Source organism: Neodiprion fabricii, chromosome 5, assembly GCF_021155785.1.
Source record: "Neodiprion fabricii isolate iyNeoFabr1 chromosome 5, iyNeoFabr1.1, whole genome shotgun sequence".
In the NCBI taxonomy this organism is placed as follows: Eukaryota; Metazoa; Arthropoda; class Insecta; order Hymenoptera; family Diprionidae; genus Neodiprion; species Neodiprion fabricii.
Window position 1 is genome coordinate 20,558,853 of NC_060243.1, and position 17,569 is coordinate 20,576,421.

The 17,569-nt window shown below is 38.6% G+C and overlaps 1 protein-coding gene across 1 annotated transcript in view; it reads right to left on the minus strand.

Moving 5' to 3' along the window:
• Window positions 1-661: 661 nt before the first annotated feature.
• LOC124182563 (zinc finger protein 648-like) overlaps window positions 662-17,569 on the minus strand; it is a 34,989-nt gene continuing 18,081 nt past the window's right edge. The window contains exon 2 of the mRNA XM_046570001.1: window positions 662-8,717. Coding sequence (XP_046425957.1) covers window positions 6,490-8,505 — 2,016 coding nt within the window. The 5' untranslated portion in view covers window positions 8,506-8,717 and the 3' untranslated portion in view covers window positions 662-6,489. The remainder of the gene's footprint in view (window positions 8,718-17,569) is intronic.

Sequence of the window (17,569 nt, forward strand, 5' to 3'; positions counted from 1 at the left end):
TGGATGCCGGAAAAAAATATTTCTCCGATTATCCGCGGACACGACGACAACGGTTATCATGACCTGTCTCAACGGTCAACGTTTGTCATCGCCGGCAGCCATCTTGACACCACTTTTGTTTATGTACTGATTCTTCCGACTATTCAGCACCATGACGACGACGACTATGACGAGTTTTTACTGTAAAAGCTGTACGTTACCTATGTACATACAGTAATGTCTATCAACGCCTATCTCTATTGGCTACCGCATTTTCGGTTCGAAACATAATCCGAGTTTGATTCTATATGGATTATGTGACAATCACTCGATCTCTCACGTTGACGGAAGATAATGAAGGTCAGTGTCACAAAATTGGTATAGAATCGAATTCGCATATTGTGCGTTCATAGGTACATACGTCAGAATTGAAAGATCTTTGACGGATGATCATCGATACACGGATCAAACCATTATGTAACGAGTGTCGCAATCAATCGGTGATTACCTATCTATTTCTGTACGATTCGAATAGATGGATAAAAAAGTAAAGTTGAACTGTATTATTTATTGCGCAAGTGAGGGGAAGGAATCAATTCATTTTTTTCTATTAAAATGATAAAAAAAACACTATTTTTCAGCTTCGATAATATAATATATATTACATAAATATATTGTACATGTATAAATGTAGTTTTTCCATTTTTTTTTTTTTTTTTTTATATAAAAGCATACAAATCTGTTTTACATCGTTACTATTACTACTTCTATTACCGCTATTATTATTTATACCATGCAAGATTGTAACTGAAGTAAACACAAGTTACAAAAATTGTAGGTACATTTCTCTAATGCAGTACATATAAATTTATGCAAACATTATACGTTTGTATCAATACGCGCTATAATCTGTTAGATCTAATATTTATAGGGTAAATTGTTATATATTATATATTTACTTATTATATCGAGAACCTTTATACTTCGTGAAAATGTAAAAAAAAAAAAAATTTTCTCGCTCGTTTCCTCCACTTCTTCTCACTTCTCAATATATAAATATAACATTAAATAGGATGGAAAAAAATACTCATTTGTCATACGTGCATTATATTCAAATTTGCTGATACTGATAGCTATAATCGTGGTGTTATTTTTGTATTATTCAAAACTACGTAGGTATTTGTCAATAGATACCCAAACATATTTGTACCATAACTTCGATAAGAATGGCAGTAATCAGTAAGTACATGAGTAAAAAGAGTAGATAAACGTATTTTTATCGTATTCCGATGGATTTTGAGGTATAAAAATTTCTCGTGAACCGCGCGGAGTTGTAAACATACGGAGAGGGATGCAAAAAAAAATCTCATTTTATTTTTCCAAATTGTATCTAAAAAAATCGCTTCCGCTGCATAATTTATTATTATATACCTATACTCTTAACTTCACATTCGTTGTACAAATTCATGCTGATCTCCGACTGTTATTGGTTATTATTTCTATCATTGCCATAGTTATCATTGTAACACCATCATTACGAATTGATAGAAAAACACTGTGTATGTATGCATTATGCAAGGTATATGTTAGTAGGAGATTTTCAGGAAATAATAACTCTAAGCGTAATCTACAATCTATCATATTTTATGCTATACACGGCGATTTTCTTAAAAACGATTAATTATATTATGATAAACTTTCTTATTTCTTAAACTTTATTCAATTCTCTACAATCGTATCGTTATTATAATCACAAAAAGTATGCAACTACCTATAGTTATTTATATTTATTGGTTGATTCATTTACTCATTTATCTCTTTATGCAATTATCTTTTTTTCTTCATATTTTGGAAATATCAAGTGTGGCGACAAAAAAGATGGGGGTAAAAGGGGCAGATAATAATCGATCGCTTATTGTTTTTATTATAATCGGATTCAAAGTAAAAGAAGGAATACATTCAATAATAATAACAATACTAATAGTAATGATAATCACAAGGAGCGGTGTGAAAATATATAACGTGTGATGTATAATTACGTACATGTATATACATATCTTAGATACCCATTAATTTTGTTTTTCACACAATCTTTGTATAACATTGCATAATTATATATTATTTTACGACTTCGTCTCAAACATAACGTATGGAAGGAAATAATAATTAAAAGAAAAAACACGTCATATTTTATTATCTTATAATAAAATATGTAAAATATTATATTTTTTATGGTATATAGCATATATATTACTATATGTATATAAAACAATCATCTGTTTTGTACTGGTTAGGCCTTTGTATATACCATGCATTTATAATACATGTGCAGATTTAGATTGAAATTATAGACCGTTTTGTTACATTTATTCATTCATTTATTTTATTATTTTCTTTTACTTCCTTACTTTCTGATTCATTTGAATGTACAAAATTATTGATCTCATCATTATTCGCTTCTGCTGTAAGCTGCGGTTCGAATATACTGTACGTATATCAGGCCACTGAGTATTATCGTTCAAGATATTTAATAATTTGTTTATTCAATTATTTATCACTATATATAAATATTTATCGTATCAAAAGTAATTAATCAATCAATTAATCTCTAGTTACCATGGTAACTTAAGGGATGGAAACTTTTCTTGAAATCTTATATTACATACATATACACGTCATGCGATTACTACTACTACTATTATTATTATTATTGTTGTTGTTGTTGTTTTCGTATGCGCATAATGCAATCGGATTGAACAAATAATATTTAATCATTTAGATTTTTCAGTTTTAAATGTTGTTTTTTTTTTTCTTCAATAAAATAACTATAACATCATAGTTATCATATGATGTATACACGGTAAAAGTAAATAGTTGTCAATTACTAATTGTATTATACCTATACTCGCACTACGTTCAATAATACACTGAATATTCTTTATCGTTATAAATATTACATTATTTTAATACATGATAATTATGTATTACACTTACGATTATTATAGTGTAATATAATCTACAATTGTATATGTACACAGAGCATAGCTTATTTATTTTTTTTTTATTCGTTAGAAAGTATAGAAGACAAGTAGAACGCGTACCAAAATATTATAAAAGTATTCAAAAAAAAAAAAAAAAGACGTACAAAGTTAATCGAGTATCATATTGCATATTGTTTTATATCATATGTTACGCGATGGTTTCTTCTCGTATTCTTCCATTAATATTTTTAATATCTAAGAAAAGGAAGTTGCATATTTTATTTGCCATTTCCTCTTCTTACGATATTTTGTACAGCTGCGAATTCTTTTTATACAACGTATTGCCAATTTCACGAAATTTATACTTTTTCATTCACGTTATGTTTTCCAATTGAGATGGAAACGGAAATCTTACAGTATCACTGCAAAATACTGCAGCAAATTTTTTTTTCACTCGCCTATTCATTATTGGGTGATGTATCCAAGTACGTATAATAATTGTGCGATAAAAGGGAAAACCTGAAAAAATTACTTACCGACAAGTTATAACAATAGTAATAGTAGTAATAATAATAACAATAACAATAATAATGATAATATTATTAATAATAATAATAATAATGATAATGTCGGTAAGTATGTATTACAGTACATGTTATATAAATAGTATGTACATTTGGACGTATTTATTGAATATTGGCAAGAGGGCTTATGTTAAAACTGATTGCGCGCAATCGGTGTGTTAAGGTTGTTATATCGAAAGCATAATTGTGTATTACAATGAATTATCTCCGTCCCGTTAAACTAATCGACGGTAATCGTCGTAAACGGTTGTAAAAACAAAAGATAGAAGAGTTTTGTAAGAAAAAAAAGAAATTGTCATTCGCGTGCCGTAGGAGTATTTAATGATATTGAATGCGGTGTTAAAAAGTTCGGGTTCGGGACGGCTTTGTACAGGATCGGATTTTTTGGCGATCCCGGAATCTTCGGGAGACCAGAGATTTTTAAGAAACCCGAAACGCGGGTAACTTGACTCACGTATAATATTCATAATATTATTTAGTAAAGAGTATATATCGTCATTAAACGGGAGATTCGGAAATTCAGAAAACTTCGACAAAACTCATATTTACGAGAATCCCGACATTTTCATCAATCGACTCGAAACCAATAGATTTTTCCCGATTTTACCCGACCCGACTCGAACAATTCTGGTTATAACGTATATTACATACTGGGTGTCTCATTTCAATCAATCCAGTCAAATATTTCGAAATTGCCCTTGCAAATGCCGATGAGAAAAATATACTATTGTATTTTAAAACACCAAGTTGACCTTCATCTGATCTTGGCGGGTCTGCTTACAGAAAATCTGATACTTTCATCTTTTCTCCCCCTTCAAACCTTTCAACTTTTGTCTCAAACATTTATCACTCACACTTTTCGTTTTCGAGATATTTGACTGGATTGATTGAAATGAGGCACCCTGTATATAACGTTCAACGAAGTTTAAGCTGCATCACACCATCATTATTATTGGTATTATTATTATTGTTATTTGAGTTATTATTGCTGCTATCGTCGTTATCATTATTATTATCAACACTATAAATAATGTATAGTGGAAGGGACGGTCAAAAATTTTATATGAGTAGGTAGGTACATATATAATATATATCTATGAATATACACGCACGCATGTATATTATTTATATATAATATAGTGTAAAAGTATAATTATTATTCGTTGAGTATGTATCTAAATCACAGCTCATGCTACTAATTATTTATTCATATTTATGCAGTTATATGCAGGGTATATAGTGTTATATACACCATATATCGTAGTAAAAAAAAAAAAAAAAAAAAAAAAAAAATAGGTAAAATGAGAGAGACGTACAAATTTATACATAATATGATAGGTATAAATCACTTTTACTCGATTTCATACTTTTTTTTTTCTATGTATATACGTATTTGCACACATCGTTCAGATACGTATATGGTTGCTAAACTTACATATAATATATTGTGGACGTTATTATTATATTACTATATATATTGTTACTATGGATTTATATTTTTTTTATTTAATTTTCACTTTAAATTTTCTAGTCAATTCTTGTAAATTGTTTTGAGTCATTGTTATTTGTTCACGATTTCGTATCGTTGTTTTTGTTCTTTTTGTTATGCAGCGAAATTATGCTATCGTACATTATCACAACCGTACAGTATTAGTATAATACATTATTGCTACACGCGTGTATGTGTTCAAAATATTTCAATCAAAAAGTTCTATCATTATTTTGTAACAGATTAAAAATTATACAGTAGAGTCTCTTTGTCTTCATTTTGTGCGTTTTCTTGTACATAGGAATAAAATTTCGAGAACCGAGAAAGAAGTCAACGTATTGTCATAATTTTTGCTCGTTATCTTGTTAGAATATTATTTCGTGTTTAGTACGCGTATGGGATTATAGTTATTTTTGTAACTGGATTCAAACAAAGCAGTGTTCTCGATACGCCACATAGTACACACCTATGCACCACTATTTCACATAGTATATATACAAAATTTATGATTATACTTAAACCAAATTCGTGGAATAATTGAACACAATGAATAATTGAACGGGATTTCAATTAGTTTACATTAGAAAATAGTATGCTGGGTAACACCAATTCGGGACAATGCAGTTGAATAGTTGTTTGATATGACGAATAGTTATTAATTTAAGGAAAACCAAAGAGACCAGTTCGTTAATTGATTCGATGATTACTGACTGACAGAAATACAATTGCTGATTCGAAAAGTAATGTTTGATTCAGCGCACATTCAACTTTATAGTTCAATGGAAAAATAACAAGTAATCGATGTCGATGAAAATCTATTGTGTTCTATTAGTGTAGTGTTTTTGAGGTACATCTATTCATTTCCACTTATTGAGAAATAATTTTCGAAAAATGAAAAAATTAAACAAAAAACCAGAAAGACTACAGGATCTGTTTAGTTGATTCAGGTAATCAATTCTTCCAATACTTGCAACCATATAAATATGATCTAACCAGCATACACTATACAAGCAACATGTGTTTTCTTTTCGTAATCGTTCCTCTATCCAAAATCGCCGGCTTTAAAAATGATCCGACCTCGAAATTCAATTGTTTCCCAGTAACTATGCAGAAATACACACAAAAAAAAAAGAAGAAAACCTCCGCTCTTCTTATCTTTATACCTACACGCTCGTTTTCGCCATAAGCGCGTCGCATATGTAGCGTATCTAATAGGATTTCGATAATAAAGACCTTGTCAATTTTCTGTATACGTATGTAATAGGTACTTTCGAGTCTGCGCTCGGCGCTCTGACTACCAGCGTAGCACCGCTGCCGCTGCAGGTGAATCGCATCCGCTCCTCGCCTCCATCGCAGGATGGAATTGATTCCCCAAAACCGATCAGAACCAAAACCACCCGCGCCTATTTCTGCCTCTCAGACTCTCTCCAGGACATCTAATCAGTCTAATCCCCGGTTAGCTGGTGCTGGAATTGCACGAATTGGGGTTCTGATCGTTACTGCTCTGGCTCCTGCTCGCGGAATTAGCGTCCGATACGGAGGCCGCGGGACTTCCGTTAGCCGGAGTGGACGCAGGCGTGTTTTGCACGCTCGCCGCGGTCGATGCTGGTGGTGTTGGCGCTGGCGTCGGTGGGGCCGCAACACCGGCCGGCTTTTGTGCGACGTGAGTCTGGTAGTGCTTAGCGAGGTGCGCTTTCTGCCTGAAGCTCTTACCGCAGAGCGAGCAAGCGAAGGGTTTCTCCCCGGTGTGCGTCCTGATGTGAACATTGACGCTATACTTGTCCTTAAAGCCCTTGCTGCATATGCTGCAGTAGTGGAGTGAACGTTCTTTGCGCTGAACGCTTCCCGGCGACCCGCCGCCCTGTTGCTGCGTGCCGTTCGCGCTCCCAGCTCCACCGGCCGCGGCGCCACCTCCGCTACCGTTCCTGTTCACCCGCCTCATGTACTTCTTGGTAGGCTTGGTCGTACCGGAAGTCGATGCCGGTGCCGCTCGCGTTGGGGAAATTTGAATCTGACTCGGGGCGGTTTCAGTTTCGGTCCTGACACCGGTTTGCGGTTGCCCTATGACGGTGTCCTGCTGCCCCCCAGCTGTGACCACGGTCACGGTTCCCATCTGGCTCAAATCAGCCGGAAGTGTGATCGTTCCAAGGCTCCCGCTGGCTGGGTCCAGGGTATACATGACCGTTGTTGTCGCGGAGACGTTGCAGACCGGCTCGATCCTGCAGTACTCAACGACCTCGTTCGCTATACTCTTCAGCTTCTCGTAGTCACCAGGTCGGTAGGTCGTCGCATCGAGCTGTGAGAGGAGGAGGTCTTCTTCGGTACAGGGGTGCATCGTCTCGTCGGCGGGCTGGTGGTCGGCGATGATCTGGACGTGGGGGGTGCCGGACGTCGTTCCCTGGAGCGCCAGACTCGGAGTCTGGGAGGTTGTCGATGAGGACGAAGATACGGCCTGGGAGGACGCGCCAGAGTAGAGTTTTCCCTGAAGCGCACTGCGCAGGAGGCTCTCGGCGGAGTCGCCGGTACTTCCGCCCTCCGGCAGGTGGTTCTGGTCCGAGAGCTTCCAGTCGTTGTTGTTGTCGCCGGTCTGGTGGGCCGGAGTCTGTCCACCCCTGACACAGAGCTCCTTGCTCTCGACGAAACCGCTGTCGTCGGTCGAGTACTGAGAGCCCATTCCGGCTACAGGAATGATGTGGAAACTCTCGCGTCGCGAGTTCTCCGTAACGGTTTCGTGTTCGTGATCGTTGGCAGGGTCGAGGTTCAGGATTGCGTCGAGGTCGAGGTTCGGCCGCAGTGGCCAAGAGTCCGTCGACGGCGGCGGCGGGCTCTTGCAGCAGTCGAGGGCGTCCATCGAGTTTGCGTCGTTGTTCAGTACCGTCAAGGTATAGATTGCACCATCGGTGTTCTGCCGATGGGACCCGGAGCAGCCACGCCCCGCGGCCTCACCCTGAACTATCGAGTCGTGGCTCTGGCCGTGGCCCGAGTTGCTGCCTGTCGACCAGCAGTTGTACTTGCTAAGGTCCTCCAGAAATATGCTACAGGTCTGCTCCTTGCCCTCGTCGCCCCAGTAATCGCAGTCTGTTGACGGCTGCTCCTGCATCGTGACGTCGACGCTCTGCTGCGTCGGGCAGCTGTGGCTTCTGTTGTTGTGGTGTTGGTGGTGGTGGTGCGTCAGCGAGCCGGTGATCGTAGAGACCGGTGGCAGCGCCGTCAGCGTGTTGTTGTTCGTCTCCTTGACGAACGGTGAGCCGTGGAGATCGTGTCGTAAATCGTGCGTGTCCTGGTGCCGTGGACCGTCTAGGAAACTCACGCCTATGCTGCGGCACGCGGAACGGTGCAGGAAGCCCTCCTCGTCCGAAACTCCGTCTCCCGACGGCCCGTGCGGAGCAGGCGACACGACAAAGTCGAAGAAATCCGTCTTGCCAAGGTCCTCGTTTCCTCCGCCCGGCGCGAACGTCTCCGTTATATCCATTGCGGGTGCGGTTGACGGGACTCGATTCTCGATTGATGGATCGACTCGTTATCCAGTTCTCCGGGACAAGAAATCACTCTGTATACTTCCACCTCCACTTTCCAGAGGGTTCTTATCTGCCGTCGGATACCAGAATCTTCCGCGCGGTGATCCTGCTTCGCATCCTTGGCTTTTGCGGTGTTGTTTTTTGTTCCTTTTTTTTCTTCAAAACCCTATAGATCAGAAGAGAACATTAAAATTACTAAGTGTAGACAAAATCGATACATAGTTCAAAGCACACCTCAGAAAACTTCAAGCTTTCTTGATCGTATCCAATACTTATGACGACTTTGTCATTCAAGTAAAATCAGAAATTGGTCGACTTGAAAAAGCTTATTGGGTCAATATTTTTTTTCACCAATCCTGGTAACACCGAATACAAACTTTAGTATCTAATCCACAATGTGATGATCATCAACCATTGCCAATAAATACGAAATATAAAAATTGCAAACGAGTGGCATAATACGGAAGTTGTTCATCAGATTGGAAATTGGATACTCGTTTTTGTTTCCTACGCTATCAAGTCCAGGTTTTTAAAGAGCCTTACATTTTTTGTGTGGTACTTTAAGAAAATCGTATTGAGGAACGGGAAAAAATCCATCAAAACTGGCAAAACAATTTTTCTATACATGGGGCATACGTGACCAAAAATCTGACCCTTTCAGAATTAGTTTAAGCTTTGTGAAAACTTCGTGTTAGTAGTCGAGAATAATTGAGATTTTTTAAACACTGTTATTCGACGACGTTTAGAGTTAGCGTTCGATATAATATATGCGGCATACGAGAATGTCGGAAGTTCACTTAAATTTAACTCGAAAACTATTGATTTTATAAAAAGTATCAGCTTTAAGTGAACTTTAACGCCAAAATGGGCAAAAATTTATCGAAGACGCTGAAAAGTTTTAACAAATGAATAAAAATTAGTTTGTCATATGTTTCAAAAACTTGTGTAAATTTCATCATGGGCTAAGATTTGGTTTCTACGATACGAGCTTTTTTCTTTCAGTTTTCGTAGAAACGGTTATGTCATGTCGTAATGTTGTCGACATCATATGAAATAATTCCAAAACGTTTTATTCGGCCATAAGGATATGCATACACAGAAGTTTTCTCGTCTAATCAAAATATTCCAAATTCATTTATCCGAGTATAGCTTGAATTACCCGCGCGAACTTCGACGTTTTCGCTCAACAGCGCCTCAGCACGGAGAGAACCCAAACAACCACCACCACAGTTCGTAATACATAACGCCCGGTGAAGCCTAGAATGGTAGAAATCAACGCGCCGGATTCTTACTGAAAAAGTTTTTTTTTTCTTTTTTTTTTAGAAAACAATTCAGAAAAAAATGCATAGCTTCGAAACTAAATCCCGGCCCATGACGAAATTTACACAAGTTTTGGAACATTAAGAGAAGAATATCCTCTGGACTTTTCAGCGACAAGACTTCAATCGTTTTTAAAAATTCTCAAAAAGTAACATTTATTGAGTTTTAAAGACCTTCAGCGACCTCAATAAATTTTTGCATATTTTGGTGTTAAAGTTCAGTCAAAACTGGAACTTTTTTGTATGTAACTTTTCTTTTATCTTAGCAGTAGTTTTAGAGTTATACTTCATTACACTTTAGACATTCTCGATTTCCACATATATTATATCGAATGTTAATTCTGATCGTCGTCAAGTAAAACTCTACAAAAAAATCACAATTATTCTTGATAAGTAATGGAAAGTATCCACAAAGCTTAAAATAATTCTGAGAGGGTGAGGGATTTGGTCAGGTCGATCTGACGTGGAATGCCCCATATATTGATTATGGAATTTTATTCATACTTGTAAAATTTCGAGTACATTGAAAAAAGTTTAGAGTTTCACTGAAGTGAAGTATTATAAACATCGAAGTGGAATGCAAGAGTTGATCAATTATACGAGACTATCAACGAATGTCAAGCATTGCATGGGAATTGCGACATGGTCTCCGAACTCGGTGAAGCTCGATTCGTCGACATTGTTTAATGACCGCGTGCTGTGCATGGATGCCCTATATTTTATGCACATTGTATAAGTTGTTGCGCACATAGAACAGCGGCAGTGTGGAGGAGGCGGAGGTGGTGGTGGAATCGGAGGCTTGTGCAGGATAGTTATGCTGGATCTGCACGTGGTCGTTCTCCACAAGGATGCTGGATAGGCAAGAGCACTGGTTGCAGGTATAGTCACTAGGTCGAAGACCAGGCTCACATACTCAAGGCGTGGGAACGCGATATGCCCGGGTATAAATTCAGCATATATATATATTTAAATGTATATACGATACGTATATACATAATATACAGGTAAGTCGGTAACTCCGGCGAACACCGAGTCGAGGAGACACACCGAGCCTAAGTGCAAGTTGCGCAACTCAATCTTGGCAATCCAGTATTATACATTGTATATCTATACATATACATGTGTACACACACAAGTAGATCATACCGTCGGCTGAGAGTAACAACAACCTATCTCAGAACTTGGTTCAACAAATCCTCATCTCAGATTTTGGTCCAACAAAACCTCATCTCAGAATTTCGTCTTTGTATTTCGTTTTTGTATCTCCGAGGACATACGACATTTTTGAACGAAATTCTGAGATGAGGTTTTGTTGGACCAAAATCTAAGATAGGGTTTTGTTGCTCTCAACCGATGATATTTAAACTTAGATATTCGGAATCAGTAGGCTCGTATTATCAACTGTCGAATTAATCAAGCAATTTTGTTTATCTGGTTATATTTGATCACGGGAATACGTGTAAGTGGTATTCTAATTTACATGGTTCCATCGTTATTACTACAAATGATCGGCTGGATTTGTCTGCGCAAAAAAAGGTTTCTGGTGTAACCGTTAGATGGCGGTGCAGATTCGTTTCACTAAATGGTAAGACCTGCTGCGTATACGATTCATACAAGTGTCGAGTGATGTTCCTTATGTATATATTATATATGCGTATGTCTATATCTATAAGAGTGCACTTTTTAATTGAGAATCAGGCACGTTTTACGGCCAGTTTTACAAGCTGTAATGATACGCCGGTACCTGAAGCTTTATCGGTTAATTAGCCGGAACGATTTCACGATGAGACTCTTTCCTCCGTAACCGTTGTTTTTCCAACCCATCCGTGATGCCCTCGGGCCACTTCGTGGCCTTGTCAAAGTTTCTTGTACTGCGATTTCAACTCGCAAAATATCATGAATCAGTTCGAAAAACAAGAAGAAAAATAAAAAAAGAATAATAATGCAGGGAGCAAAGAAAATATGACCCGGTAGTTGAGAACAAGATCTGGTGTATGAACAAAAAGTTCCGTATCGTTCAAAGTAATGTACAAAGCGCGAGAAATAATAATAATAAGCAAACGATTGACGGCAGGAATGAATGATATTGAAATAACCGTGACATTATGAAAAAGAACGGATAGACAAGAAACAAGTAAAAGTACAGGGACAATAATACGAAAAAATCGAGGATCAGGAAATGATCGGTACCTACTTGACCTGCACAGAAAAAAAATCGTTCATGCCTGACAATGAGTAGATATAGAAATCGGTAATAAAAATAAATAATCTGTTGATATTATCAAATTTATTTCTTAACACGTTGAGGCACGTTTTTCGTAATCAACCTACAATTCGGATCAAGAAATAAGGTACGTACCTATAGTATCGAATAAGTCGCCAAAGAAGCGACAGATTGCTCATTGATAAAAACGAGGTTATTTCGTTGGAACATGGAATCATTTTTTTTTTAGAAACAGTCGAAAACTTGAATCAGGAAATCGGTACCTAGTAATAAATGAAGAATGATAAGATCGGTGAGCTTGAAAACATTGTAAGACGAATTGACTGAATCGACATCGTGAAAACAGGAGCGTATGATTTTCAGAAACAATCAACAACATGAATCAAGAAATTGGTATACCTAATATCAAGTGAACAATGTAAAGATCGGTAAGCTGAGAAATATTGGACGACAACTTGTTTCAATTTATTTCACAATAAAAAAATATAAACGTACAGTTTTCAGGAACAACACAAACCAGGAAATCGGTATACCGAATATCAAATGAGGAATTAAAGTATCGATAAGATTGGAAACATCGGAACACGAAGTGTTTAAGTTTCGACGATACCTCTGGAAGAGGTGTGATATTGCAGTTGAGGGCTTTGGCTTTTGGTCCAGATCGGCTACAGACTTCGACGGTACGAGGAAAGAAAAACGATAGAGATCAAGCCGCCGCCGCCAGAGCAGGGGCAACAGCGGCCGTGCCGCACTTTCTCTATCTACGACGTCGACGACGTGCGAGAGCGAGGCACATATAATGAGCACAGTGCGGGTTGGGGCTAAGCGGGGGACCCGCTGAAGAGGTGACCTGTTCATTTATCGATCAGCGATAACTAAATTAAATTTCCTGCTTCTGCATTTATGATTTCGCTGGGGCCCGTCCTCGTCTTATGTGTTTCCTGTAGTCGACGGTCAAATACAAGCCCCAATACCGCTGGAGGGTATGGGGACAAAGAAAATCCGTAACGAAAAGTAGGTGGAACAAAAAGGAGAGAAAGAAAAAATCCTTCAACGAAAGAAGCTCATTCGTTGATCGCATTACACGTGTAACCATGCAGCGGGTAATTTATAAGGAATGTGAATTTCACCGAGTGGTTTTTAAGACTATGTATCATATTTTTTTCTCTCCCATTTTTTCCGTTCCATGCGAAATCATCAGATGCAGGCTTTTACTTGTTGGGTTGAACTGGAATCGGTCTTCCGATTTCCATAAAAGACAGTGAATCTCGGCTAAGTAGCAAATTATAGTAAAAAAAATATTCAACTCAGAGTTCGAGCCGTCACCGGAATTCGATGCCTTGATTTCCGACCGATCAGCGGCTATTTGTGTGCGCCATTTATGTTTTCAGGTTATTACGAACACACTATGTAAGTACGTATAATGTGATTTGCTGAATGAGTCAGAGACTTGAGGATCGACAGACAATCGTAAATAAAACGTATCGCAGTATAATACATGCGGATAACAACGTTTGCCTGTAGGGGGGAGGAAAGACGGACGTAGTTCCTTGTTGATGGCTGTTGGTTGGTCTGAGGTTAGATACGCCTGGATTATACAAGGCTGTTCCGAAGGTCTAGGATAGATCTAGCATCTCGCTCGGTCTTGAATTTAGACCAGGATGTTGCACGGGCTTTATTTAGTCAAGCATCAGTACTCACTGTCAAGTGTCAAGGAAAGAAAAGGAAAAAGAAGCGGAACGTAGATAAAAATAAAACAAAAATAACGCATCGTTCTAAGCAAGCTTTTATTGTGTGCGTGTCACACATATTTACATTGCGCGCACACAGGCTTCGATATACCTCTAACAATGTTTTCTTTTTCTTTCCGCAGGGTAGCGGTCCGTCTAGCTATGTACATTATAGATAGATACATAGATGATAAATCCACCGTTATAAACTTCTTAAGGACCATCATCATCATCACCGTCGTCATCATCGCAGTGCGAAGTGAAGTGAAGTGAGTTCTAAACACCTAGAAGCTCGCACTCTCGATGGCTGCAAGGAGATCACGTCACTTCGTCTCTCCTAAGACGCGGTTGTTGCTTTTCCCAACTAATGTTTTTTTCGTCGTCGTTACCTCTTACGGAGTAGGTACAGACACGTGTATTCTACTTGTATCATTAATTGTCCGTGTACGTAAGTACAGATGCTCGAGTCAATGGACCAGGACACTCGCGCACAATGGGCTGGATATCGTCATCCGGAATTTCCGTGCGCGACACTCAAGAGGAGTATAAGTGGTGAACAAAATTCGAACACTTCGATCAAATTTCTCCATACGTAGCCACCGATGCACGGAACCTTTGCTCCTACCTTATGGTCGATGAATTAGCGTCAAGTATCTAAAAGCCTACAGGCACTGACATTGCTCGTGACACAGTTCAACGGACACGATCCATGAAATACCCGTTCGATCGTAGAAGTTAGGGAGTTGGAACATCGCGACGATGACCACGAGGTAAATATAGATGAATTCAAATTACCGGTGAAGATTTGGGAAAAAAGTATCGACCTATCACAAATAGGTACCGTTTTCTGGTGGCGGTGGCGGCTCAGGTGAGTTTCACAACTAGAACTAGCTCTACTTGGATGTATACATATAACTATGTGCATGTGCGTGATATACATACTCGAGTTATTTCTTGATCGCGTTGTAGGCTTGAGCAGGTCGCTCGTTGCCGCGTGTAGTTGAACGAGGCATAATATTATGGCAGCTACCTTGTCTAGTCTGGTCTAGTCCGAGCGATTCCACTTCTCTCTGATTGCAATATGGCACTAAGAGCGTCCGATATACGGTGCAAAAAGACAATATTTATGCGGGTGCTTGTTGGTGTGTTAACCATTTTTCGAGCGCGTGTTTTATAGCCTGGATACAGTCTAACGGTCGTTAATCATTGTCGGTTGTTTCCAACGCGAATCCATAACTCTGGAGCTGGATAAAACGGATTTCGAGACCATTCGGTCCTGGGTATTCCCCCATTAGCCGATATGTAGTTCCGTTTCAAATCAAAGTTTGGAGGTCTGTTACCGTCATCTAGAATTTATTGAAGACGAAAGTAATACCGTTTCTTTAATTTCTCAAGTTTTTTGAATCCTCTGATCATCCGGTCATAGAGTTTTACACGCAATCGTCGCAATTCTTTTTTTCTCAAATAAATCTGATAAATCAAGCTGCACTGATGAATCGTAGATCAGACGGTGCGCCGAGAACCCAAAAGAACGAAGGATCGAAACGTAACGAAACGAAACGTGGCGTTGTGCAATTATATCGGCGAGAATCTAGTCCACGAGCATAGTGAGTCGCTCGGTAGCGGCAAGTGTATATAATCTATCTACTTGTACAATACACAGACAGTCGCAGGTGGGTATAGGTATATAAAGTCTAATAGTACCAGTACTTGCACCTCGGTGCAGCACAACTCTGAGGCTAGTGTACCCGATAAACTTCGTGCTTCACAAGCAGCACTGGCTGCATACCCAACGCCAGGGTTTAATAGTGATGCAAGTCTCTTGTTAGGGTCCATCGATGCCGGTAAATTACCTCCCTGTCTTTAGTAGTCCTCTCAGTGCCTACTTGCGCTTATTTGTGCCTATTTGTTCTGAGGAGTTTGCGTTGACGTGCTTAAAAAATATCTCGCTTCGAATTCTGAGTAGATTTCCTTCTATATCTTTTTTCTTGGAATCCGGGTATTTCTGGCCTTGCCGATTCCAATTGCGACATCAAGGCTGCGGTTTTAGTTGCTTATATTCCTGCACTGTGTCAAAATTCACTAACTCGGATTGGATTATCGACGATATTATCGCATCCCGTTTTATTATGCATCGTTGATTCTTACAAGAGTCTGGAGAAAAATGCCGGTAGGCATATTAATTTGCGCGTAATGTTTGAGGAGAAAAGAAGTGCGGCAAGAACTAGCTGCCCACATCCGGTTAGGAATAAATCGGTTGCGGTTGAAGCTTGGGCGTGTTGTCTTGTATAATACAATAGAGACTAGCGGAGAAAAGAACCGCGGAAAGGTGAAGCGACCTGCAACAGTGGAGACTCGAGTTTGTCTAATCTTTGTTGTGCAGCAGTAGATGCTGTGGCGGCTGTTTAGGTATAATATAATACCTCAAGTGTGTTATGATAAAAAAAGCATATAACGAGCAAAAAAACGGAAGAGAGAGAAAGAGAGGCAAAAAGAATGAAGAGAAAAAGAGACAGAGAGAGAAAGAGAGACACTCAGTTTCCTGCATCTCAAATCGGCGCGTAATTAATTAGCAATATTTATTCATTTATTTGTCATTTTTTTTTTCTTTCCCTTTCTTTGCAATAATATCATACCGAGAAGAGACAGAGAGAGAGAGAGAGCGAGAGAGAGAGAGAGAAAGGAAAAAATGTGTATCGAGATCCTGTCGACGACGTAGAGGCCGATACGCCCGACGGATATCCGGAACGGTCGATAATTAACATCGTTGGCGAACACACGTATGCACATATCTAGACTTATGAACACAGCATAGTTCACGGCAAAAAATTGCAAGCAGTAACATATACCTATTTTTATATACACGCGCTGGTTATTTATGCAGCAGCGGGCGCGCATAATTTTATATCCACCTAACCTTATGTACTATATTGATTATAGAATTTATTCCGCGGTTTATTATGTACCCACAGCTATTGACATTTTATACATTTACATTCCGTATACCGATATAGTTTACATATACGTACAATAATGTGGGCATGTATAAATATCACCCTACCCACCAGAAATGACGTGGCAATAATACGTTGCGTACGTATAACACAGCAGGCATGCTGTATATGTATATACGTTTCGATATCCTAGATGGAATCTGGCAAGTCTAACCTAACCTTATCTTAACCGAACAAAAAATGGCGGCAAAATACGATGGCATAATTTATAGGCACGTTGCACGCAAATTGCACGTCGATAGTTACGCAAGTGGATTTTGTCCCATGTCTTTCATTTTGCGTGAACAATATTGAGAAGAGCTTCTTTCTTGTACGTAATTGTGCTTCAACCTCTGAACGGCAAAGACGAGTTGAGAATAATATAGATGACTGTTTTTCTCTCCCTTTCTGTTTGTAATGGAATATTTCTCTTTGTACCTGCACAATGGACAATTCTATAACAAAAAATATCAATCGTGTGCTTCTTCAATGTTTGCTTCATACTGACGTTTATTCGGAAAAAATTCTCATTCAAAGTAAATTGTCAAGTATTTTTTTTCATTCGGTGTATCACAATAATATTCTTCAGGTTAAAAGGAACGATCGTTCGAAATCCATTAAACTGTGAAAAACGAAGAAAAATAAAAAAAGAACGAACAAATAAAAATAATAATAAAATCAACAGTTTTGAATAAATACGCGTAAAATTTTTGGTCATTCTCACATTAAACGCTACATAATAGTTGTATACC